The following is a 25,236-nucleotide window of genomic DNA, read 5'->3' on the forward strand; positions in this document are numbered from 1 at the left end:
TTTAAACTTCTTCTTGGTCTAGATTCAACCTGGACATTCATCAACCAACTTCATGCAGGTGCAGGACATTCGTCCTATATGACGTTTTCCCTTTATCACAGGTAAATCTCAGATCAACATTCTTACACACAACCCAATATAACCCAACTAACTTGAGGATGCTGGTTCTGTTGTGACCCGACACGTCCACTGTGTGCCTACACATGACAAGAGACACAATATTTATATCAGTGTAACATATTCTGTATGAATTAAATATGTATTTTTTATATAGGATATGAATAGGATAAGAAAATCTCATATAAACGTCTCCTGATATTGCAAGTCAGTTCAAACTCACTTGTTTAGACCGAAGACACTTTTTTCTCCCTGTGAGTTCAGAGCAGTACAGGAAAAGATATTTAGTCACGTTACGCTGAGTACAAATTATACAACAAACAATATGAAATCCCACAGAAAAGACAGTGTTAAATGTGTCTTCAGTTCCTCCATCAGTCTATATGACAGCTAAAAACAAACTGTTTAAATCCCTCCAGTCGCACTGTCAATTATAAATGTTTTGTCGGATAACCTGAGAAAGTACTTCTAAGGTAGTGTTGAATGCAAGTCAAAAATGTTATTTACCAAAACAAAAGTAATGTTTTAAAGTCAGTTTAGTTGGAAATTAATGCACATTTCCACTTTTTTTATTGTACTTACATGGAGCTAGTACTTGTAAAACCAGCAGAGACAAAGTGAAGAGACTTTCAGAAGAAAAGACGACGATTCTCAGATCCCCCACTAAATGATCACCGCTAACTGAGGACAACACAAAAAAATTAGTCTGGAATCAGTTATATTTAATTATTATCACCAATGAGGAATTACTCAATCCTAACCGCACAAACAGCAGGTGATCAGATCAATTCACAAGAGTTTGATTAGTAACTGTGATAATGTGATTTCTGCCTCAAAGTGCTGTTGTTTTCAGTCATTTGGAAAATAATAAAATGGCATCTTATTAATGCATGTTTTAAATACTTACCTGTTTTCAGTATCAGTTCAGTCAACAGAGCAACAGAGTTCAGTACAACATCACCGACTGATCCGAACAGATACACGGGAACAACACAGGGAAAATCTGTGACGCAAGTTCACAGAAACATTTAAATGTAGAGAAGATTTCGGAGCAGTTTAATTTTAGTCCTTCATCATTCTATAGTTCATCTGTGACAGATCATCTGAAAGCATTGCTCATTAATTATTCATATTTTAGTTATAGCTTGCAAATATGATTAATACTGTACCCAGAGCAATAGAGATATAACTGCTGTCTGTAAACTTCACAACTGCCCAGAGAATCTGCAGAAACACCATCACACATCCCCATCCGACATGATCTGAGAGAAGCAAATGAAATCTTACTTCTGTCTTCATTATACTGACCAGTGTGAGATTAGACAGGATGAAAGACACACAAATGCTGATCATGTGACCAACCCTCTGACTCCATTTATATTAACACTTATATTACCACAATCATACCCGTTGTTTCCAGTGTCATTGCGTAAAGATCGATCACCACTGCATTAACCGCTAATATAAAAACAAACCACACAGTTCTCCTGACGAAAAACGAACCTGAAAAACAATAATTTCATAAACGCAAGAAATCGTAACACATATGATGAAGAATCAAATTAAATTATTTAATTTCTTACTTTACACAATAAAGTCAGTCAAGCACACCTGTCTTAATGAAAAACATTAAGACTAAAAGAAGTATTAACACTGATTTAGTGTGGTGGGTGATTTAGTGATTTTCTGATCACGGAGGATGAGAGTGACTCCGGCTCCTAATGCTCTACAGTGAAATCATTCTAACAGTGGCGATTGAAGCAAAGCCTGATAGTTTTAATGTTTCTCACTGCACTTCTTTATGGACACTTGAACTTTATTTGCATACAAGACATTCTATAACAGATTCCTGTAGACTACACAGATGTAAAAAACATGAGATATCAATTCATAAAATACTCACAGTTAAGTCTTATTCCGCATCTATAAATCCATCTGTCATTTGTGATCATTAGTAGCACTGGTAAAATTATAACAATGATGAATTCTACAAAATGAAGAGTAGTTATGTTGCATATTAGTTTAAGATTACAGTTTTTTGTGATTGCAGTAAATAATAATGAAGATTAAATCATAATGAAGATTGGCCATAACGAGTGTTTCAAAGAGGAAGTATAATACAAAAATCAAAAATACATACACTCTTAGAAGAAAAGGTTCTATATAGAACCTTAAAAGGTTCTATCAGGCGCTACGTATTTGGAACCCCTAAAAGGTTCTATACAGAACCCTTTTTAAGGGTTCAATGAAAAGAACCCTTTAGGGTTCTTTATTGCCAGGAAAAAAGGTTCTATATAGAACCTTTTATGGGTTCATTTTATTGATTTAGTTTTTAATTTATTTTAATTAAATTTTATGAATTATATAATTTATATAATTTATTATATATTACTTTATCACTAGAAAAACTTAAATACCTATAGGCATAACACAACAAAATAATATGTAATCATTTAAGACATTTTTATTAGCATTTACAATGACACAAGCAATATAAAACACTGCAATTCATAGAGCAATAGTTAGAAGAGTTAACATAAATAAATGTTTCTAAAAAAATGAACTAAAAGACTAGCTAGTAGAATTTTTTTTTTAAATTCATGAGCGTTAAATGATAATTTAACATTCAGATAAGCATTTAAACAATAAAAACAAATGACCCATGGCAGCAAATTCATACTGAGAAGGGCTAAATAGTGCTGAATGAAAGAAACTGGCATTTGGATGCTCCATATTGAACAAAAAGTAGACAGCCAACAGATACTTTTGACATCTCTGTGTTTTCAATTAGGGGCACGTCCATTTTGATGCAGACTCTCTTTGCGTTCAGGGGGCTTGACATCCTAAGATGGAGATGCAGGTCAGAAAAACATTTATTAGACTTATGGAGAGTACAGTACAACAGAAAACAGAAAGGAATCTCTCACAATTACATCTTAAAACTTACTTGAATCATACAGGTGTGTTATTTTCATCTTATTGAAGTAATGCTGCACTCCAGAGTCCATTTCTGCAGTGAGAGTGCAAACAGAAATATTTATTTATTATTATTAATTATTGCATTAAACATGGAAAAATAGAAAACAAATATAAGCCACTTCAGTTTAGCAGATTTACAGGTTTCCCAAAGTTGGTACTGTGAGTAAAAATAATGTACATTTTTGTGTCATTGGTTTGCAGTTGAAGGTCTTTTCTTCATCTTCCTAATGCATTTTCAAGAACCAAATACAGTGTTTAGCATAAATTAGGCCTTCAATTAATTCAGAAAAAAAGTGTGCTATAACTGCAAACTCCAAATACTCACAGCTATATCCACAGAAGAAACATCTTCATCAGCTCCTCTCTTTGTTTTTCGGGGTTTCTCTTGAATTCATGTTTATAACAGTCTGGTGTACAGTGATCACGTGATTTGACTGCTCCTGAAACATCGCTTTCTTATGTGTTTTCTAATACAATCTACAGTATTAGGTATTAGGATATAACATGAACTCTCGCCACCTTTACTGAACAGTCCACAACCGTTTTTAACAGAGATTTTAGGAATTCATGTAAGAAATGACAAACCTCCTGGCGGAGAATAGCGCAGGCCCGGACAGCACCGTATAACGTTACCACATTTCTTCTTTTTGATTCTTGAAAAAAAAAAAAAAACATGTAAGGTGTGTAAAAATATCAGGGATTTAGGCAAATGTCATTAAAATAACGTAATAGATATTATTTTCTCACTTACCAATTTAATCGTCGTCCTCTCGAGCGCTGAGCTCAAACGGACGTCCGTAACGGTTGAAGTTTAAAATGCTGCGTTCACGCGCATTCTAATTACTCGCGCACGACTCGCGCGGCTGAAATCCGACACTGCGCGTGCAGACAGTTCAGAACTGATCAGCGCATACACATGCAAGTTATTTGCTGTTTATGTCGAAGATCATTTAATGCATCTGTTTGGAGGGTTGAGTTATAAGAATTGACTTTCAGAATCTAAGTCATTCCTACAGGATTTTCTTTAACCAGCAGATGGCAGAATTCTGCCCCTAGCGCCTAGATCCAGAAACAATTAGATTTTTTTTCATTACAGGATAATGCGGCAATTATTATTTTCTAATAAACTTATTAAACTTGAAAATGTATATAAGTTTGTTTTCTTCAGAATGAAAGGTGTGCCTAAGTAAAATTGAAGTAAAAACACAAATATAATGTTCAATAGTGTAATAATTTAAATAAAGCACTAATAATGTATATAAAGCACATTTAGCCCAAAGAACCCTTTGGTTCTTTCTCCTTATATAGAACCTTTTTGGCAGAAAGGGTTCTATAAAGTTGGTTAAAGAACCCTAGGGTTCTATATAGAACCCCAAAGAACCTTTTTTTCTAAGAGTGTACACTCAAAATCATCTTGAATGTTAATTCAAAATTGTTCAAATGTCAAACACCAAAGCAGATGTGAACTCAAATCACTGTGAACAAACTTCAATCATTGTGAATTTGAAATCTAAATCATCATGAAAAACATGAACTCAATCATTTACAAAATTAAATGTAAAATCATTAAAGTGCAGAGAAAATAATTGTGAACTCAAATAATGAAATGTGAACTCAAATCATTGTAAAAGTGAACTCAAATCATCATGATCGTGAACTCAAATCATAAAGAACGTGAACTCAAATAATTAAGAACGTGAACCCAAATCATACTGAACATGAACTGAAATCATAATGAACGTGAACTCAAATCATTACCAATGTGAACTCAAATCATTATGAACATGAACTCAAATCATTATGAATGTGAACTCAAATCATAATGAACGTGAACTCAAATCATTACTAATGCGAACTCAAATCATAATGAACGTGAACTCAAATCATTACTAATGCAAACTCAAATCATTATGAACGTGAACTCAAATCATTATGAACATGAATTTAAATCATAATGAACGTGAACTCAAATCATTACTAATGCGAACTCAAATCATTACTAATGCGAACTCAAATCATTATGAATGTGAACTCAAATCATGAACGTGAACTCAAATCATCATGAACGTGAACTCAAATCATTACTAATGTGAACTCAAATCATTATGAACGTGAACTCAAATCAACGTGAACTCAAATCATTACTAATGCGAACTCAAATCATTACTAATGCGAACTCAAATCATTATGAACGTGAACTCAAATCATAATGTACGTGAACTCAAATCATTACTAATGCGAACTCAAATCATAATGTACGTGAACTCAATCATGAACGTGAACTCAAATCATCATGAACGTGAACTCAAATCATTACTAATGTGAACTCAAATCATCATGAACGTGAACTCAAATCATGAACGTGAACTCAAATCATCATGAACGTGAACTCAAATCATTACTAATGCGAACTCAAATCATCATGAACGTGAACTCAAATCATTACTTATGTGAACTCAAATCATAATGAACGTGAACTCAAATCATTACTTATGTGAACTCAAATCATAATGAACGTGAACTCAAATCATTATGAACATGAATTTAAATCATAATGAACGTGAACTCAAATCATTACTAATGCGAACTCAAATCATTACTAATGCGAACTCAAATCATTATGAATGTGAACTCAAATCATGAACGTGAACTCAAATCATCATGAACGTGAACTCAAATCATTACTAATGTGAACTCAAATCATTATGAACGTGAACTCAAATCAACGTGAACTCAAATCATTACTAATGCGAACTCAAATCATTACTAATGCGAACTCAAATCATTATGAACGTGAACTCAAATCATAATGTACGTGAACTCAAATCATTACTAATGCGAACTCAAATCATAATGTACGTGAACTCAAATCATGAACGTGAACTCAAATCATCATGAACGTGAACTCAAATCATTACTAATGTGAACTCAAATCATCATGAACGTGAACTCAAATCATGAACGTGAACTCAAATCATCATGAGCGTGAACTCAAATCATTACTAATGTGAACTCAAATCATCATGAACGTGAACTCAAATCATTACTTATGTGAACTCAAATCATAATGAACGTGAACTCAAATCATTACTTATGTGAACTCAAATCATAATGAACGTGAACTCAAATCATTACTAATGTGAACTCAAATCATTATTAACATGAACTCACCTCCTCTGACAGATCCAAACGTGTAGAACAGGAGGATGAATTGTATTGTGGGCACAATTTCAAAAGTAATTTCAGCAAAAAGTTCAAATATATCAATTAATGTGCCATTTCTCTTTCCAATCTCTGCAGCAAAAACTACACGAGGCATTTTAAAAAATTGAGATGTTATTTGATTCAGTTTTGAGTGGTTATAATGGCAGAATATAAGACAAAATCAATAAAAGCAGATAAACTAAAACAAGATTGTGAGAAGTCTTCAAACAGATATTTATTAACTTATTTATTAAAAGTTTGATTTATATTTATATTCCTTTGTACGAAAACATCAGATCTAAATTGTGTGTAATGCATTTAGAATATCACATTAAAGTCTTTAAAGATGTTCAGAATCAGAATTTCTTCTCATTGACTGAATACTTACAGTAGATGATTTTGCAGAGGCAGCACAGAAACACTATTAGAAACAAGACTGTGATCACGACTCTATCAAATTCAGCATAATTCAGAAGTTTTTCCCAAGCATTTGTAAAAAGAGCTGAAAGAAAGGAAGAGATAAAAACACAAATGGTATCAAGAAGCATAATCATCTTGCAGTACTGTAATCTAACCTCTGGAGTGTCTAAACTGGACTGTGCTCTAAAATCCAGTTCTAGGCTTGCAAAAACACCAAAGTTGACCACAAATCATGCTGAGAAGTCATTCAGTTTAGTGTAAATACAGCATGAAGTGAAGTGGATATAGCAATATTTTAATGTAGCAATTAATTCGGTAATTCATTTAATATGCAATCAAAAATGTAAACCCTGGCCATAAACATACAGAGTGAACACATGTACAGTAGGGTCTGTCATATTAACATAAATCCTGCCATATAGAGTGGATTCATTTTGCATAGGCTATGATTTCTGTCAGGTTACTGTTTTACTGCTGCAAAATATTTAGAGTATTACAAATAAATGCTGAAAATACAATTTTGTGTGGTTAATGTACCTTGTAATGTGCTTAACAATTACTGTTGATTTGTGAAAAATACATTTGGTTTTGTTTACCTGAATAAACAACAATTGAGAAAAGCACATATTCAGCAACATAACTATATTCAAGAATCCATGCATGAGTGTTGCCTGTGGCACAGAAAAGACCATTACAATTATTTAAACTCCAACACAATTAATGCATTTATTTTCATATCACACACGCAAAGTTTATGTAAAGTCTGGGCATTTTATGATTTATTTGCTGTTATCTTTTTCTAATAAACTGATTAACTGAATCTCATACCTGTGAAGTCATTAATATAAGGAGCCGCCCAGAGCAACATGAGAGGCCTCAGAAAATAAAGAGCACAACAAGAGACCGACTCGTTCACAGATCCTGAAACAAAAGATGATATTAACCAAGCTAAGAGTATTCATTTATTAAAACATTATTTAGATAATATATTACAATGCACTGATAATCAATCAGTAATTAAACACTCACCTTCAGAAACACCCCAGAAGACAAAAGCAAGAAACATCAGAAAATTCGGACAGACTACTAGCAACATGTGGAGACTGAAAACTATATCTAGGGAGAAAATGCAAATGATTCTGATTCAGACAAATGGAGAACTCTGATTTCAATCAATAACAACATTTTATACTGTAAAATGTGAAGCAGACATCATGCAGAAGCATCATGGGTATTTATCTAGACTCTCAGTGGCTCCTGATATTTAGACAATCTCTTTTTCAACTACATTAACCTTTCAGAGGAGAACAAGGATAGCCATTATGGTTTCTGCTGTAAACTCTGAAAGTCTGTTTGCTTTTATTTAGGGCTGCACAACGATTAATTGCAATTAATCGTTTGCAAAATAAAAGTCTGTTACGTAATATATGCGTGTGTTCTGTGTATAATAATTGTGTATATATAAATACATGCACATACATGTATAAATGTAAAAAATATACACATGTATAAATAAATATACATATTTTATATTACATATGTATATATATTTTATATATAAATATATTTTTTTCTTAAATATATACATGTATGTGCATGTGTGTGTGTATATATATATATATATATATATATATATATATATATACATAATTATTATACACAGAACACACGCATATATTACGTAACAGACTTTTATTTTGCAAACGATTAATTGCGATTAATCGTTGTGCAGCCCTACTTTTATTTTTAAATACCTTAAGCTCTGATATATTCTCCCACATCTAACTGCTAAAAATGAGTTTCTTTGAAATCTCCCAGCTGGGCTGATGAATGTCAAGTATAAAGAGTGCTGTTGATAAAGCCTACCAGTGAAAGACTATTTTAACACTGTATAGCCAATGAGAGGAAACCTGTACTGTTCGGAGCTGAGATTTGGCTTCTTCAAAATAAATATGCCTGACATTTCATGAGATTTTAAAGATTGCATTCTTTAATATTTGTTACTGGTTAAATGAAGTTAAAATCCTTGTGGAACTCACACACACCTGTATTTTGTGATCTGCAGTAGATTATGGAGGTGAGCAGAAGTGCAGATCCAGATGCAGAAACACAGAGAATCAGCAGCATTATGTGTGAAACAGAGAAACCTGAGAAACACAGACATCAGAGTGAAGCTCTGCTCACACCAACTAACAACTTCTGGTTTCTGCAACATCCTCAGTGAGATCATGAGAGCATGTTTTTAAGGTTTGTTTTCAAATATCTGGAAAAGTTTCCTTAAATAAAATAAACAAAATGTTCCTTTTATTTTTTTTATTAAATGTTCCCCAACCTCTTTACTGTGATATCCTTTGCCCTGCTGTACTTCACTATTGTTTAATTAATATAAATGAGCCACTCAAACCATCACATGGGTAAGATTTCCTAAGCATATACATACAGTGTGCTCCAAATTATGAAAAAAGTGACATATCATTATGAAGTAAACACTCAGATTCTGTTTTTTCAAAGAAAGGGTTTGTTTTACCTCTCATATCTTTTTAGATAACTGGTCTCAATCTTTGTTCAATAGTGGACCCGGTCTCGGGTGGGCGATGTGAATCAAATCTTATATCACGATATAACCATAACAATATATCACAATATAGTTATTTTTGCTTTAAATAAGGTTATGATGACAATTAAAATTTTAGAGTTTCCGCATGATCTGCCCGGATCGGTGATCAGCCGGTCAGTCTGCCATCTTACCGATTTCGAGCTGATCCATTTTGTTACCAGCGGCTCGCTCTCTTCTCTCCGGCGGTGAAGTGACACACACCCGCCTCCTCTAACTCACTCGTCTCATCTGCTACTTGGGTAAAGTTGGTTTTATATTCGCACGTTCGGACATCCGTATTCAATAGTCTTGTTAATCACACTACATTGGACATTCAGTGGACATTCACAAGTAAATATGCCATTAAAACAATACTTGCCTATTTTGATCGACTGTGAAAAATGTTGTAAGTTGACAATCGTTGGTTGTCAATATCATGTCGCTGCTTAAAATTCGCAAACATTTATTTATTGCACGTTTATTGGAAAGTGCTCTGGTTAAACAGTGCTTGTATTTATAATTTTACTCGTTCCTGCAGGTTTCACGCTTACAACACTGATCTATATTAGTGATGCACTTAAGTCGTCTTACTATGCTTAAATGGTCAAATACATACAAAATGATGTGGAAAATCAAAACAACAGACAAAGAAAATCACTCTCTGCTCTTGACTGAATAAGTTTTATTAATGAATTACAGAATTAATCTGTATTTATTTTTTACAATTAAGACCAATAATATTTTTTACATTTAATTACTTTAATTTCTGTAGTATTTATTACCTAAATAAAAACCTACTTAACCTGAAAAACTTAGTTTCATAGCTCATACTTCCATAGTTTCATAGCTCTCTTTATTCTATTGCATTTATTTGTGCTGTTTGCAATTTGATTATTTGTTCTTATTTTATTACAGACTTTTACTTGTGTTTTTATGAAAACAAACATTTGCGTTGAAGAAATGTACATTTTTGTTTGTATATGCTGTTAATTATTGTTTGTAGAAAGAAAATCGGAATCGGCAGGTCACACTCACAAAAAAATAATAATAATAATTCGGAAATTGGAATCATGTGACATTTTATGAAATTTCATTATTCTTATCACCATTTTAAAAATATTTTTTTATTAAAAAAACTAATAATAGCCTAAAGAAATTTTCAGGCTTACTGAAGATAAACAGTGATAAAGAGCAAAGAAAACAAACTGCAATAGAACAAATACACGAAATAGACCTACTTGAAATACTTGTGCGTTTTCTCTCTCAACTGTGTTAATTAAGACAAACATGAGTGTGTTTACTTGCAACACATGGTGACCTTGACACATAGGTATATATGCATTTAACTGTTCAAGCCCATTTAGGTGGCAAAAACCACTAAGTTCATTTCTCACACTCTATTCTGAAACGAGTTGTCTTTCGTAGCTGATTGAGCTTCAATGGTTGTGCTTTTTAAACTGCAAAGCTTACAAAAAACATTTCCAAATGATTAGCTTTCATGACCGTGCAGCACAGGAACGTCACTAAACGTGATAAAGACAATAGTCCAAAATCTCTACCGGTTAATCGTGTCTACCAGTATATTGCCCACCCCTAGGTAAATGGAAACTGTCTTAAAAAGGTTCAAATCACAGTTCTCACACGATCTGTAGGGACTGATGCGACATTTCTCCTGTGAAATATTGTGAACTCAGTGTAGGATAGTTCACATTTTTGTACTTGTTAGTTTAGGTCAAACAGCTGAGTATTTGTTTGAATCTGTTACTCACCCAGTCTCTCCAGCTCTACAGTTGCATTGGCTGAAGCTCCTCCAGCAAACACTTGACACATATAAACTCCTTTATCCTCAGTTCTGACGCTCTTCAGTCTGAAAGAGAAGTTTCCTTTGGGGATTTCAGCAGTGAAGAACTCAACTCTGTCTCTGTATCGCTCATGTGATGAATCTGGGAAAGTCTTGTTGTTTTGGTAGAGCAGAACCAGAATTTCTTCATCTTCATCAGTTTTCATCCATGAAACCTGTTCAAAGTCTTCAGGAGTGATGTGAGAGTCTACAGAGCAGTTCAGAGTGACGTCTTCACCCACAGACACAGATATGGACCGATCTGATCCTGAGACCAGCAAATGCTCTGAAAGAACAAACAGAGTAAATATCACAGCAGGAAATTTTCCATAGATCCATTTGAGTTCAGACTCACCAACATCTTTAATTTGAACCACAGTCTCTCCAGACTCCAGCTGACGGTGAACTGTACATGTGTATGCTCCTTCATCTTCAGCTCTCAGATTGTCCAGACGGAGGGAGAAGTTTCCATGTTTAATGTGTTCAGTAAATAAATGAGCTCTATCTTGATAATCCTGCTGCTGGGACTCTGGTTGACTCTCACCATCTTGAAACAGATGAACTAAAGTATCTGAGTCTCTTCTTCTCCATTCCACCTCCAGATCCTCCATTAATAAAGGTTCATCAACATAACAGGGCAGAATCACTGAAGATCCCAGAGGAGCGATCAGAGGACCAGAGGGACCACGCACAGTCAACCCTGAAAAAATAAATATATTTAAACAATAAACAGTTAATTGTTCAATGTTAGATTTTTTTTTTTCTGCTGAAGAGAGTACAAAAGTTTGTGTCCAAAGCTTTATGAATATTAATTATTAGTGAATCAAATAAATGTAATACAAACAAAATACAAACTTTTAGTTTTTAATGTTTTCATTCAGCCATTATTGTTTAGTCTATAAGTAAGTGTGTATCTGGTGGTCATTTTAAAGGTTTAGACAAATCATCTAGAGCTCATACATCAGAGGATTGGACCTAAATATAGTGTATTGTTCAAATAATAGTTATAAATGAATACGTACCATCAGCGATCATCAGCAGCACTGATATCAAAACACAGTGCTGCTGCATCTTCAAATCAAATATGAACATTAATCAAAATAGTCATGTCTATAGCTATAAGTGAGCGCCAGCAGGACTTCTTCTCAGACTGAATCTGAAATTTTAATTGGTCGTCTGAGCTGCTCACATACAGTACAGTCCAAAAGTTTGGAACCACTAAGATTTTTAATGTTTTTAAAAGAAGTTTCGTCTGCTCACCAAGGCTACATTTATTTAATTAAAAATACAGTAAAAAACAGTAATATTGTGAAATATTATTACAATTTAAAATAACTGTTTTCTATTTGAATATATTTGACAAAGTAATTTATTCCTGTGATGCAAAGCTGAATTTTCAGCATCATTACTCCAGTCTTCAGTGTCACATGATCCTTCAGAAATCATTCTAATATGCTGATCTGCTGCTCAAGAAACATTTAATGTGTACAATTGTACAAAATATTTGTGTACAATATTTATTTTCAGGATTATTTGATGAATAGAAAGTTCAAAAGAACAGTGTTTATCTGAAATCTAATCTTTTGTAACATTATAAATGTCTTTACTGCCACTTTTGATTGATTTAATGCATCCTTGCTGAATAAAAGTATTCATTTCTTTAATTTCTTTTCAAAAAAATAAAAATAAAAATTCTTACTGACCCCAAACTTTTGAATGGTAGTGTATAATGCTACAGAAGCTTTGTATTTCAGATAAATGCTGTTCTTTTGAACTTTCTATTCATCAAGGAATCCTGAAAAAAAAGTACACAACTGTTTTCAACATTGATAATAATCATAAATGTTTATTGAGCAGCAAATCAGCATATTAGAATATTTGGAAAATGAATGGATGATTGATTTAGCTGCGGGCGCCATCTCCTGGCAAGACGCGGGAATTCATTCAGTGCACGACTCTCACAGTGCATTGTGGGTATTCTCTAGCCATTGAGCGTGCATCGGATGTACACTTGTTATTGCAGAGCATAGTGTGATTGAATGAGTGCACTCAACATTGTCCACTATGGTTTTGGGCACCACTACAAATGGCTGTCCCCTCAAATAATGCCCTATTTAAGGGTACAGGGGACGATTTCGGACACAGTCCATGTTTGAAGTCAGCGTTATGGAGGTAAGTGCTTGCTTTAGTTGGGATCCTGACCCTTGACAATTTAATTCCAGTTTCTCTCCAACTGATGTAACTGTGAGTTTTTAAAACACATTTGATGCAAAATAGCGTTGAGAAAAAAAAAATCTGATCAGATTAATTTCGTTTTGTCATAGATTTTTAACACTGTGTAAAGTTGATATTCTAGAATTATTTAAGTCATTATGCAAAACTTATGCAGATTGGATCACACAGACCTCAAGATTCAGCGTATGAACCTCAACAATGGTGACAAAAAATTCAGCTCAACAGATCAACTCTGCACTAGGGATGTCCAGATCCGATCACGTGATCGGAAATCGGGCCCGATCATGTGGTTTCAGACTCGATCGGAATCGGACATTACCTCCCGATCAGGACTCGGATATATATGTATTAGGGGTGCAACGGTTCTCGGTAAAAAAATCGAACCACACGGTTCTCCACTTACGGACCGCACTTGCAATGCAGTCCATCTCGAATGACGACGCATCTATTGGTTAATATTAGTGATGTCCAAATGAAGCAATGAATCAGTATTGAACCACTTCATCAATTGTTTTGAAAATGGGTTCATTCATTCAAAGCTTTGTTTCAGTGACATCTAGTGGTGAAATTGTAGATAGCAATATAATGTCTGTATGAGTGTAACTAGGGTTTGTGTGAATGATGTAAATAAACCAGACACAAATAAATAAGCCAGGTGCAGTAGGATAACCAAGGTATATTAAAGCACCTTATTAGGACTGATCAGATAAAAATGTTCCCACATTGGAGAACAGGTTCTCTTCCTAGCTGGCTCCATGATGATGATCAAACAATGCAGTGATAATAACAACTATGCAAACAACAAACCCACATCTTGTGCATCATTTTGGGTGTCTATATAGTCCTATTACGCGCCTAAAAAGCTGCTGAAGCGTGCGTGCAACAAAAAATCGTGTCATGAAGCCTCTCGCGATGCGAAGCAGTATCGACTGGTCTGAACCAGTCACGTGATTCACTCAGAGAACCGAAGCAGTTGCTGCTTCGGACGTCATCGGTCACGTGTGTTTTTCCGCACCAAAGCAAGCTCCGAAGCAGTAGTTCAAGAAAAATGCTGCTTCGAGTTCGAAGCTTGTGTCGGAGCATCGGTGTCAGGCGGCCATCACTAGTTAATATGGTTTGTTTAAAATAGCAACGTGGAAAACAGACAGAGTTCAGATAATGTATGTTTCAGTCGATGGATGCGCAAAACGTTACAACAACGATAATCAGAAAGCGTGGACAAAACAGTCACTCTTTGTAAACTGTTAACTGCGAGTGCCGTCTGCTCTAATGTCCAGTCATTTACGCCGTCATCACCCGGGTGTTGATAGCGCGCGAGCGCAGGTGAGACCTGAACAGCACACGTTGCTGTCTGTTTTTAAACTAACTCATTCTCTTTCAAGTCTTGCGCTTCGGCGGCCACATTCATACAAAAATTATGTCAGCATGCCCGTCCTAGCGAGTATCCTAGCAAACATAGTCGATTATGTCTTAAGTGAACGTATAACAGTCGAGAAAGACAGCGCATATGGAACAGTATATGTACTGGATCGTGCATGTCTTAAAGGGAAAAAAACTATTCCTGCTTCCTGTATTTAATGTTAAATCAAACAACAAATAACAAAGAAATCACTCACTGCTCTTGACTGAATAGTTTTTGTAACTTCAATAATGATGAATCTTTATTTATTTTATACAGTAAAGATAATATGCAGTGATATTTTATATTTGATTACTATTTGAAAACTGTTAGATACCTGAAAAACCTGAAAAGCACTGATCCTGGATCTGTTTTTCGCTCTTCTTTATTCTTTTTTACGTAGGCTATTAAGTATCGGATCGGGACTCGGTATCGGCAGATACTCAAAATCAAATGACTTGGACTCGGACTCGAGGGCAAAAAAACGTGATCGGGACATCCCTAATCATATTGTTTATTCATTTTACCATGACAGTAATTTGAGTAGACTTTGCAAAAAACAAATCTAAAGCATTATGTAAATGTGTAAATTTGCAGGCAGCTAAGTGGAAACAAATTGTTAAGATTGATTAATTGGTTAACCATTTACCTTCTTACAAGAATATTTGTGTAGTAAACTCTTCTGACTCAATGCATTATTTTTGCACTTAAACTGTGTTTTATATTTGTAGCAAGAGAACACAAACTGAACACTTCAGCATATTTCTAAACTTCTCAACACAGATGTTGTTCTATAAAAAAGAATATTGAATTAATTATGGATCCAAGTTCAATAAGTTTTCATTTCATTTTAGTCTGATCATTAACATTACATAAAAGTGACATAAAACATTTTTATTCTTAGCAAACTGAAAAGGTTAAACAGAGCTACTTCTACACCAAAACAAACATGGAAGAAATGTCAAAGAAAACAATCACTCTAATGGTGACTTGAAACACAACTTTTGCAGTAAAAGATATTATTAATAAAATAAAAAAAACACTACATAAAGCTATAACATCTTTTGTTTCTGAGAAATAAACATTTATGTCATTATACATGTTTTGACTAAAAACAAATTGTTTAAGTGCATCATCAGCGAACAAACTGAGCAGACCATTAGTTGGACCTTCACCATCAAATGTGACGCTGGTCATTTCTGTACAATATTTTACCTTGTTTATATGAAGCTGTGTAAAAATGTATTTTATTAATTTTTTTTGTGTAGGTATATTTTTCTATATTCACTAGTTCATTCAACCATTAAAATAGAGTTTGGCTGAACAAATAAAGATTTTGAAACGGATAGAATTGAAAGGATTTTTTTTTTTTTTTTTTTTTTTTTTTTTTACAGTGCATTTTTAAACATGAGTAAACTCATTATTTAGTGTTGTATCTCACATTTATCATAAAACAAACATAAAGATAGTATGTATAAGGAAATAAGATACTGTACCTGTATGCTGAAGTCTCATTATGCTTAAATGACTCTTTATTGCCAACAGTAAAGCAGGAGGAAGTTTGCAGGTGAAGTTACAATGAAAACTAACCTGTTTCTGGGTATCTTGTCTGACAACATTTGGTGCAGGTAAAATTTCAAGCTACAGTTCCCGTGAGAATGAGTCTTGAATGAGCAAGAAAACAGCAGCTGACCACCAAAATATTCAACAACAGAAATAGATACATGTCATATTTCTAACTGTGTTTTATGTTGTAAATGATGAAAGTGAAATACAGTGTCTGTGATGTGGGTCAGACACATGACTACATACTACAGCTTTATTGAAGTATTTGGCTAAATATTGAACATATATTTTTTTCTTTAAACATTTTGGATACATAAAACTGGGCTCTATCTCATTTTCTCAAATATGCTCAAACATTATCAGAATAATGTTTCAAATTCACATTGTTGGAAAATAAAAATATGTAATCAACCTTTGTTTTCCCCTCCTGGCTGGCAGAGTGTGACTTCACAGGAAAACTATGCACAGCAAAATCCCCAGTGTCAAATTTACACTCCTGGTGTATATGCCCTAGTGAAAAAAAAGTATACTTTATTGTATTTTAAATATATTCCCTTTTTCTATAGTACAACAAAAAATGCACTCTCTTTAAATATGTGAAAAGGTATATTAGTATCATATTTTCACAATACAACTATTAACAATCTTTAAAATAATTGTACTTTAGTATATTTTCTAAAACATATATTTTTGAAAAATATTCTTGAAGTTTACATTTAGTTTATTCAGTACTGTAACTGTAAATGCTGCTGTGAGAGTGACTGCTGTGGGAATGACACTAAAGTTGACATCTTTATCTCTTCCGACTGCTGTTATCAATCACTATTTTTTCTTCTTCTCTTTGAAAGTTGTGAAAACACTATTGTGGAGTTTTTATTTTGCTATTTGAGCAAATGGGAACACAAAATATACACTGTTTCCCAGGTCATAGGGCTGCTATGCATTTGCTAATAGAACAACACGTGGAATACAGACGTTAACATGATACTGACACTAGAAATCTAGCAACTTAAGCACTGGATATATAATCAAAGTCCCTTACTAAAAACTTTGATAAATCTGTTTAAAATTCACATGGTAACATTTGTCTGTCTTAAAACAATTATAAAACATTGTCCAATGCATTGGCAGAAAAAATAGTCATTATAACATGTACAACATTACATTTGACATTCTTTTTATTTGCAAATTTAAGTGCATTTCTTTCTGATTTCCTTAAGAATTTGGCTTCATTCATCAATGAGGTAAATGATCTTTGAAAAACCATGTTATGAACATACAATTACTTTGTCTGAGCTCACCAGCCAACTATGATAGTGTTCATTGATTTTTATATAATATATTAATATTAATTTCTAATATATATTTCTAATTATAGATATGTAAAAAGATTTAATTGTAAAAAGGGATGCTTATAAGAGAGCCATGCAGAGAGCCGCGATCTGAAACTGCTGAGGCTGTGAAGGGTTTCGATTATATTACCAGGTACATTGTACTCGGCATACTGTCATTCTTAAAAAGAAAACAAATTAATCATCATTTGCCTGCCTTTTTTGTTGTGGTTGTTTTTCAGATCAGCTGCTATAAAAGACAAACTGGAATCAGAAACAAGTGAAGAGGAGTATGTTTTAATGTTGTATCACCTCTGTTATAGAGATTTTTAAATCTGGCCTATAATAGAGGGTGATTCGGTCAATCTTGGAAGGAAAATGTTAGCACCATATCCATTCCAGGTGTCTAATTTGTGCTTCCGTTGAGTCATTCGTGCAAAAATCTGTTTATTTTTTAATTGTTTCTGTTTTTTGGTAAAGCTGAAGGGTATTTGTCCTAGTTGTCCTGGCATACAATATTTTGCACAACTTCCCATTTCTTTAAATCTTTGCAACAGAGGTGTAGAGAGTGCATGTTAGCATGACCATAATAGACGCATTCATGGGAAATACCTTAGGTTAAAATAAACCACAATTTCATATATCAATATCAGTGACTTTGTGATTGAACTCTGCTCACTGTAAATTATGTTTTTGGGCTTCTTCTAATCTTACGTTCAGTGTAACTCAGAGTGTTATATAGTGACGTAAGAGGATAAAAATGGACACTCATATGTCAAGCTTGATTAGGATATAGTCAAAAGGTAAATTGAGAAGTCAACAAAATTCTAATGAATATCAATGCAAATTATAATACATACTATATATTCAATCATGGATGCAAAACTGTTATTTATTGGTTAATTTTATATAAGTTCTGTTTTCCCTTTCACAGATCCTGTGATAAAGCTGCCTTCAAATACTACAGTGTCTGGATTGCAAGCCCTCAGCTGCTCGTGCTCAAAGAAGTGACCCTCCACCTGAAGATGAAGATGTGACACTCTTCAGTTTCTTTTCTTTCTTTCTTAAACATTTGTAAAAAAAAAAAAAAAAAAAAAAACTTCTGCACTTCTATTATTCACTTCTGCAGTCACTTTTCAGTGACTTTTTTTCTTCCAGAAAATTGCATTGTAATGCTTATTTATTCATTGATGTAAAATTCTGTACTTTTCAGTAATAGAGGTATAACTGTGTATAAATGTTTTTTTTTTTTTTTTTTTTGGTCAAAAGATTAAATTCTGCTGTACTTTTTTAATGTACTGTAAGAAGATTTGTAATGTATACAACAATATAGTGTACATTAAAGTTTTTAGATTTCAAAGTGTGTGTGCGTCTGTGTGTGTCTGTGTGTGTGTGTGTTTGTTTTACGGCTTATAAGGACAGATTTCAAGACATTTCACAGAGCTATGAGGACCCTCCTGTTTAGGAGGACAGTTGGCTGTCCTCATAAAAATAACCCATATAAAACCTTTTCTAAGCATGTTTTAATACCTAAAAAGTGGTTTTCTCAAAAGTCTTTGTATACCAAAAACCTGACATATGTTGTATATTTGTGTGTCCGCCACTGCCCCCTATCGGTTGTCGTGGTCCCTGCATGCAGCGACACACAAGCGCGGGAAATTATACACAACGCGGGACTTTATACACAACGCGCGAAATTAGACGCGAATTCAACACTCATTTTGATTGGCTGGATGGGAGAGAGCTTCGACTATCAACAGGTGATTCAATTTCCCGGGAGTTCTGGAAGTGCACGTTCTGGAGAAAAGGTAAGAAATAAATTATAAAACGTTTTAATAGGTTCGAATGATAAGTATGGTTATGGTTATGGTATTTAGCAGACGCTTTTTTTCCAAAGCGACATACAAATAACAACAATACAGATTAAATTTAGCAGTAAAACGGGTCATTTCACGAAATCAGGGCCTTTTCAACTCTGGCAAATTAAAAAATAAGTTTAATCGATTTGTTTTAAACATCCATGAAATGAAGACCGATTAAAAGTACAAGAAATTGTATTGTGCCATCTCAGGCTATGTATTTTTTTTTTTTATTTTATGACTACAAAACCTCATGTTTTGATATTTTTGTCATGCCTGCCCAGGTGAAAACATACTATAGTAATCTATAGTGTTTTAGAATCATACTATAGTAAATTGTACTGTATATATATATATATATATATATATATATATATATATATATATATATATATATATATATATATATATATATATTATAGTATTTACAATACTTTGTTAATGAATGCTGTAGTATACTTTAGTTTTTACTACAGTAAACTGTAGTGTTTTGTAGTATAATATACCCTATAGTTGTAGAAGTTACTTAGTGCAATATTGGGCAAAGTAATTTGATTATATTACTATAGTTGTTAAATTACCACAGCAACTATAAACTTACCACAAGAAATTAATTCAAGTACTTTACTATAGTATGGTTCCAAAACACTATAGTATTTACTATACATTACTAGAGTATGTTTTCACCTGGGTATTGCAGACACATGCGTAACTATACAATAGTTTTAATTAGAAGTATGTTTATAGTTTTCACATATTTGAGCATATTAACAGGACTGACAAGACACATTCTTCAGTATACTCTGCACATATTTGTTTACATAATATTGTAAAGTTTTACTTTTTTAAATTGCACATTACATTTCTAAGAGATCTAAAGCCTGGTTTCACAGACAGGGCAATTTGAGACAAAACAATGACACTGATATATTTTATATTGATATATTTTAAGATATGTCAGTGCAAGTTACTTTCAGTTAAAACAGCTCAAACATGCATTTTAATCTGAGACTATCTTAAGACTTGTCTGTGAAACTGGAAGCTAATGTTTTAGGGTATTGAAATTAGACCCTTGTGTCCATCTGTCTGTGTATGTCCCCTCACAGAACTTAAAATATATTGATATACTGTTTACATGTTTGTTCTTAATTTCCTTAGCAAATTGTGTCATGCCACGGAGAACTACTCCCCTTCAGGATGCCATTAATCACATCCTTGAAGGAAGAGACAAGAATTCAATGTTAGAAATCAAATATATTAATCCAGTTAAAGGTGAGTGACTTTGACACACTGCAGGCTAGACTGATGGGTTACACTGCAAAGTCGGGGTGGACCCACCGGGGGGTCGCGAGACAGTGAGGGAGGGGTCGCGAGATTTTCCAGAATAAAAAAAAAATTAAAAAAAATAAATAATAATAATTAAACGATAGAAAGAGTTATTCTATCAATAATTGACAAAATACAGTGTTAAATTAAAAACAAAAAACATGTTTTTAGTCTATGACTATTAATTGTACAAATATCAATATAAATTAAAGTTGTTAATAGTATTTTAATAATATTTTAGTTAAAAGTGGGCCTGTCTGTTGCTGTATTCTACACTTGGACATGTATTCATTATTCTACATGTAGAATAGTGGATAGTCTGCTACCCCTGTGTCTAATAATGTTGTGTCCGCAGGTCGTGGTATCTTCACTTTAGCTGTTTTCAATCAAGGAGACTTCGTGGTAGAGTACAGAGGGGAGCTGATTGATGCAGCTGAAGCTGAACATAGACGTAAACTGTACCACAATGCATGTTCGATCTTCATGTTTGACTTCATATGGAAGCGGAAGACATGGTGGTAGGTTCAGAATGACTAATATGTTTAGATTTCTATAGTGAAAAGTCAGGATTTCTGAAGTAAAACTCATGTTGCTCTTAAACTTATCAACTATGCATCGAACAAATTTACTTGCATTGGATGTTGGCATTAGTGTAGTTGCTTACAAATGAATGTACAATCTGTTTAGTGCATGATGTTTGTAAATTTGCAGTATTGATGGAGCACTTGAAGATGGGTCATTTGGGCGACTGGTAAACGATGAGCACAAGGCACCGAATTGCAGAATGAAGTTGATCGAAGCAGAAGGGAAGCCACATCTCTGCCTTTTTGCACTGAAGGAAATTACGGCAGGAACTGAAATCACTTATGACTATGGTGGGAAAGAATGGCCCTGGCGTAAAGAGGTGAGTCATTTTGATTTTTTTCCTATGAATTAGTGTCACAGTTTAAAGCCTATGCTTCTAGACATCTTGATAACAATGAAATCATCTCTGTCTTAAAAGCTTCTGTGTGTTAAAGGGATAGTTCACCCAAAAATGAAAATGTGATGTTTATCTGCTTACCCCCAGTGCATCCAAGATGTAGGTGTCTTTCTTTCTTCAGTAGAATGCAAATTATGATTTTTAACTCCAACCGTTGCGGTCTGTCAGTCAAATAATGCTGGTGGATGGGAACTTCTACAATAACAGTAAATAAAACTTGCTTAGACAAGTCCATATTAAACCCTGCAGGCTCGTGACGAACACATTGATGTCCTAAGACAAGAAACGATCAGGTTTGTGCGAGAAACCAGGACAGTATTTATATCATTTTTTACCTCTAATACACCACTATGTCCAACGGCATTCATCACTCGATTCGTTTGGTCTGATCGCGCTCTGACAGCGGCAGTGATGTCTCGCTCTCATTGAAGTATATGCGCGAGACATCACTGCCGCTGTCAGAGCACGATCAGACCAAACGAATTGAGTGATGAATGCAGTTGGAAATAGTGGTGTATTAGAGGTAAAAAATGATGTTCGGTTTCTCACACAAACCGATCATTTCGTGTCTTAAGACATCAAAGTGTCGTCACGAGCCGCAGGGTTTCAATTTGGATTTGTCTGTCGTGTTTTATTTACTCTTATAGTCCAAGTTCCCGCTGACTTGCATTATACCACTGACAGACGGCAGCGGTTGCAGTTAAAAATCATAATTTGTGTTTGACTGAAGAAAAAAAGTCACCTACATCTTGGATGCGCTGGGGGTAAGCAGATAAACATCACATTTTCATTTTTGGGTGAACTATCCCTTTAAGCTGTGTCAGTTTCATGATGCCACAGAGAATACACAATACCTATCGCTTGTTAGTGCCAACAATTATAACCAAAAAACAGAAGTCACTTCTTGGTGGTATTAAATCTGGTTTTCAGTCAATCGTGTCAGGTTAATCTTGAACTTGCATGACTCTCTCAGGTGATGCCAGCAAGCTTATCTGTATGTTTTGTCCTGTATGTTTTGTAGATTCCCCCTACTGTTACAAGCACTGCTGCCCAAGAGTCTATTAAAGACCGTTTTCAAGACCAAACCATGTCATCCACAGTCTCTATTGAAGGTCAGTGACTGTTTGACTTATGTTTTACATTAGTTATGGTGGGCAAATAAACGTATTGTGTCTATAAAGGATGTGAACCAGTGATGGTGTGGTGGCTTCTAGAGTGATGCACAACCCCACCCTCCCTGGCCTTCCTCATATTCTTTCCTGTGTTATACAGAGACCAGAGAGAGACCAGAAGTCCAGTCCTGCAATATAACATCAGGCAGTTCTGCTTGTGAGGTGAGGTTGAATACGGCTGTCTGTTTTACAACAATGGGACTTTAGTCAGTTCAACTGTACAATAACACAATTGTGCAGGTGATGTCCAAGTTCACATGTGCATTTTTCTGTTTAACTTGTTTAGACACAGCTCAGTGGTGCAAGCATCCCTTCTGGCCAACACTCCGTTGCAGAGCTTGGTGACCACGCCCATGACGTGGAACCCAATGTTTCCTCTACAGACTTATTCAGAGGTGAGTCCCTGCTTGAATAAGCAATGCCTGGTAAATACTGGGGTCTTGCAAAGCATTGTGCCTTCATGCCCTGTGTTCTCTTCAACAGACACTGAGTCGAGAGCAGAGTGTCAGTCATCCAGTCCCGCACCAGACAGCCCTGAGCATGAGGTTAGTTTGAATTCAGCTGTTTATCATGGGATGTATGAATGAGGGTGTCCGTCTTAGGTGAAATGAACACTATATCAGCTGATGCCTGTTCATCTTTGCATGTTGCTGTTCTTTTTTTTTTTTAGGTGCATTGTGTCAGAGGTCAATGTGGCACTTCTCCAATCCCCTCTTTCGCAGAAGAAGTTGGTGTCCAGCAGCAGGAGGTGTCACCCCCTGTGTTCTCAACAGACCTTACCAGTGGTCAGTTAAAGTTTTGAGTAAACTTCTGGCAATGCATGGCATCCCTGAGGGTTTGCAGCATGAAAAACGTGGCAATATCAGGCCATTTATTAGATGATTATTTTGTGTCTTGATGGATATTTTGAGTAGAATTTTTGTCTGTCAGGGATGTGAGTTGAGTATGTTATGCCTATATGTGGTTATATGACTTGAGGAAATCCAAGCACTGAATCTCCCTGTGTTCCCTTGTACAGAGACCGAATTGAGATCAGCGTGTCAATCATCCGGAGCCACACCAAACGACTCTGCTTGTGAGGTGAGTTTGAATTTACCTTAGTTTTGAAATTGACCAATGTTAGAAGTACTGTGATGTTCCATGGAACACAATTTCCAGTGTTTTAGTAAACGTCTTGCAGCTGTGGTGGAAATGTGCTCTATTCAGTATGGATGGTCTTTTCTAACCACGGTGTCCCCCAACACTGGTGTTTTTCTGAGTGTGCCACACACTGGGACTTCAACAGTGGAAGACTCAGGGTTTGAGCATGGATGTCATTACAGGTCTGAGGGACAGTGTCCTTGCATACCTTGAGTCTGTCTGTGTCACTCACACACGTGCACAGATGTTCAATTTGTACTTTTTTACCTGTACTTTAAACTAAATTAATTAATTTTCTTACAATTGTTTTTACATTTCTTGCTTTACTTAAATAGATAGTCCAGGGTTAATAAACCCTTCCCTTGCTGTTAGGGGTGGCAGTGCTGTGGCTAGGAAGAATAATAATAATTGGTACAGCATTGGCCGAAGTTGTAGGCTAAAGCTATCTGAATGGGGCAGGGAAACGACACTAAAATGGAGTTTCCTTCACCTATCGGTTTGCAGAAGAGAACTTGGATATCACCTATATGTTTATTGTAAAGTTGTACTAAGAGTTTAAAGCCACCATGTTCTAAATTTTTTGCAACTATGTAGGATGACAAAAGAAAAAATTAAATTATTTAAATACCAACACACACAAAAAAAAACATACTATTCTAACTATGGGGTAAATAATGACCAGAAAACATTTCATTAAAATAATAAAAAAGTAAACAGTAAAAGACTGTATAGATATGCTATTGTCCAAGTAAAGGAGCTTATACCATAAACCACTGCAAATTTAATTTTCTAATTCTGTCAAAATAATAATTAACATAGCTCCTTTTTGAATTGATGATAAAGACTGACTTAACTTTTGCATTGAGCTAATTCAAATTCCAATGTGGAGAAAAAAAAAAAAATCACCTCAACCCCTGCTGTCATTTTATGGAACAAAACTTCTCTACAGGTCCGGAGGAACTACATGAAGTTTGAAGCACACCATTGCTATAAAAATGAAAATGCCAACGGGAATCTCTACCGATCAAAGGCTTCACGTAACACTAAAAGCTAAATTCAGGGTAAATCAA

At 34.6% G+C, this 25,236-nt stretch overlaps 2 protein-coding genes and 2 long non-coding RNA genes across 6 annotated transcripts; 2 read left to right on the plus strand and 2 right to left on the minus strand.

Moving 5' to 3' along the window:
* Positions 1 to 1,024: 1,024 nt before the first annotated feature.
* LOC125261620 (junctional adhesion molecule-like) lies at positions 1,025 to 12,265 on the minus strand. Of its 3 annotated transcripts, none has more exons than XM_048180172.1 (12): positions 12,179 to 12,265; positions 11,512 to 11,856; positions 11,086 to 11,442; positions 8,766 to 8,867; positions 7,750 to 7,836; positions 7,549 to 7,641; positions 7,317 to 7,391; positions 6,689 to 6,802; positions 6,268 to 6,402; positions 2,021 to 2,104; positions 1,525 to 1,620; positions 1,025 to 1,379 (listed from the first exon to the last, which is right to left on the minus strand). In XM_048180172.1, the coding sequence occupies exons 1-12, from the start codon at positions 12,246 to 12,248 to the stop codon at positions 1,252 to 1,254; spliced, it is 1,686 nt and encodes a 561-aa protein (XP_048036129.1). In that variant the 5' UTR covers positions 12,249 to 12,265; the 3' UTR covers positions 1,025 to 1,251. The 3 variants fall into 3 exon arrangements, 2 of the variants coding, with proteins under 2 accessions (XP_048036129.1, XP_048036130.1); XR_007183385.1 differs by having other exon boundaries at positions 1,067 to 1,120; positions 1,287 to 1,620; XM_048180173.1 differs by lacking the exons at positions 1,025 to 1,379; positions 1,525 to 1,620 and having other exon boundaries at positions 2,033 to 2,104; positions 6,268 to 6,272.
* Positions 2,790 to 5,321, minus strand: LOC125261621. Its single transcript, XR_007183386.1, has 4 exons — positions 3,848 to 5,321; positions 3,422 to 3,749; positions 3,065 to 3,127; positions 2,790 to 2,960 (listed from the first exon to the last, which is right to left on the minus strand). It is a non-coding gene; the product is annotated as an uncharacterized LOC125261621 (long non-coding RNA).
* An 890-nt stretch (positions 12,266 to 13,155) lies between the features above and the next one.
* Positions 13,156 to 18,810, plus strand: LOC125261623. Its single transcript, XR_007183387.1, has 4 exons — positions 13,156 to 13,328; positions 16,336 to 16,418; positions 17,735 to 17,841; positions 17,930 to 18,810. It is a non-coding gene; the product is annotated as an uncharacterized LOC125261623 (long non-coding RNA).
* A 283-nt stretch (positions 18,811 to 19,093) lies between these two features.
* On the plus strand, positions 19,094 to 24,162 carry LOC125261628. The gene is made up of 10 exons (XM_048180181.1): positions 19,094 to 19,495; positions 20,705 to 20,818; positions 21,228 to 21,390; positions 21,584 to 21,776; positions 22,876 to 22,966; positions 23,127 to 23,188; positions 23,313 to 23,421; positions 23,510 to 23,571; positions 23,697 to 23,811; positions 24,045 to 24,162. The coding sequence occupies exons 1-10, from the start codon at positions 19,321 to 19,323 to the stop codon at positions 24,125 to 24,127; spliced, it is 1,167 nt and encodes a 388-aa protein (XP_048036138.1). The 5' UTR covers positions 19,094 to 19,320; the 3' UTR covers positions 24,128 to 24,162.
* Positions 24,163 to 25,236: the final 1,074 nt, after the last annotated feature.

Source organism: Megalobrama amblycephala, unplaced genomic scaffold (assembly GCF_018812025.1).
Source record: "Megalobrama amblycephala isolate DHTTF-2021 unplaced genomic scaffold, ASM1881202v1 scaffold443, whole genome shotgun sequence".
NCBI classification, from domain to species: domain Eukaryota; kingdom Metazoa; phylum Chordata; class Actinopteri; order Cypriniformes; family Xenocyprididae; genus Megalobrama; species Megalobrama amblycephala.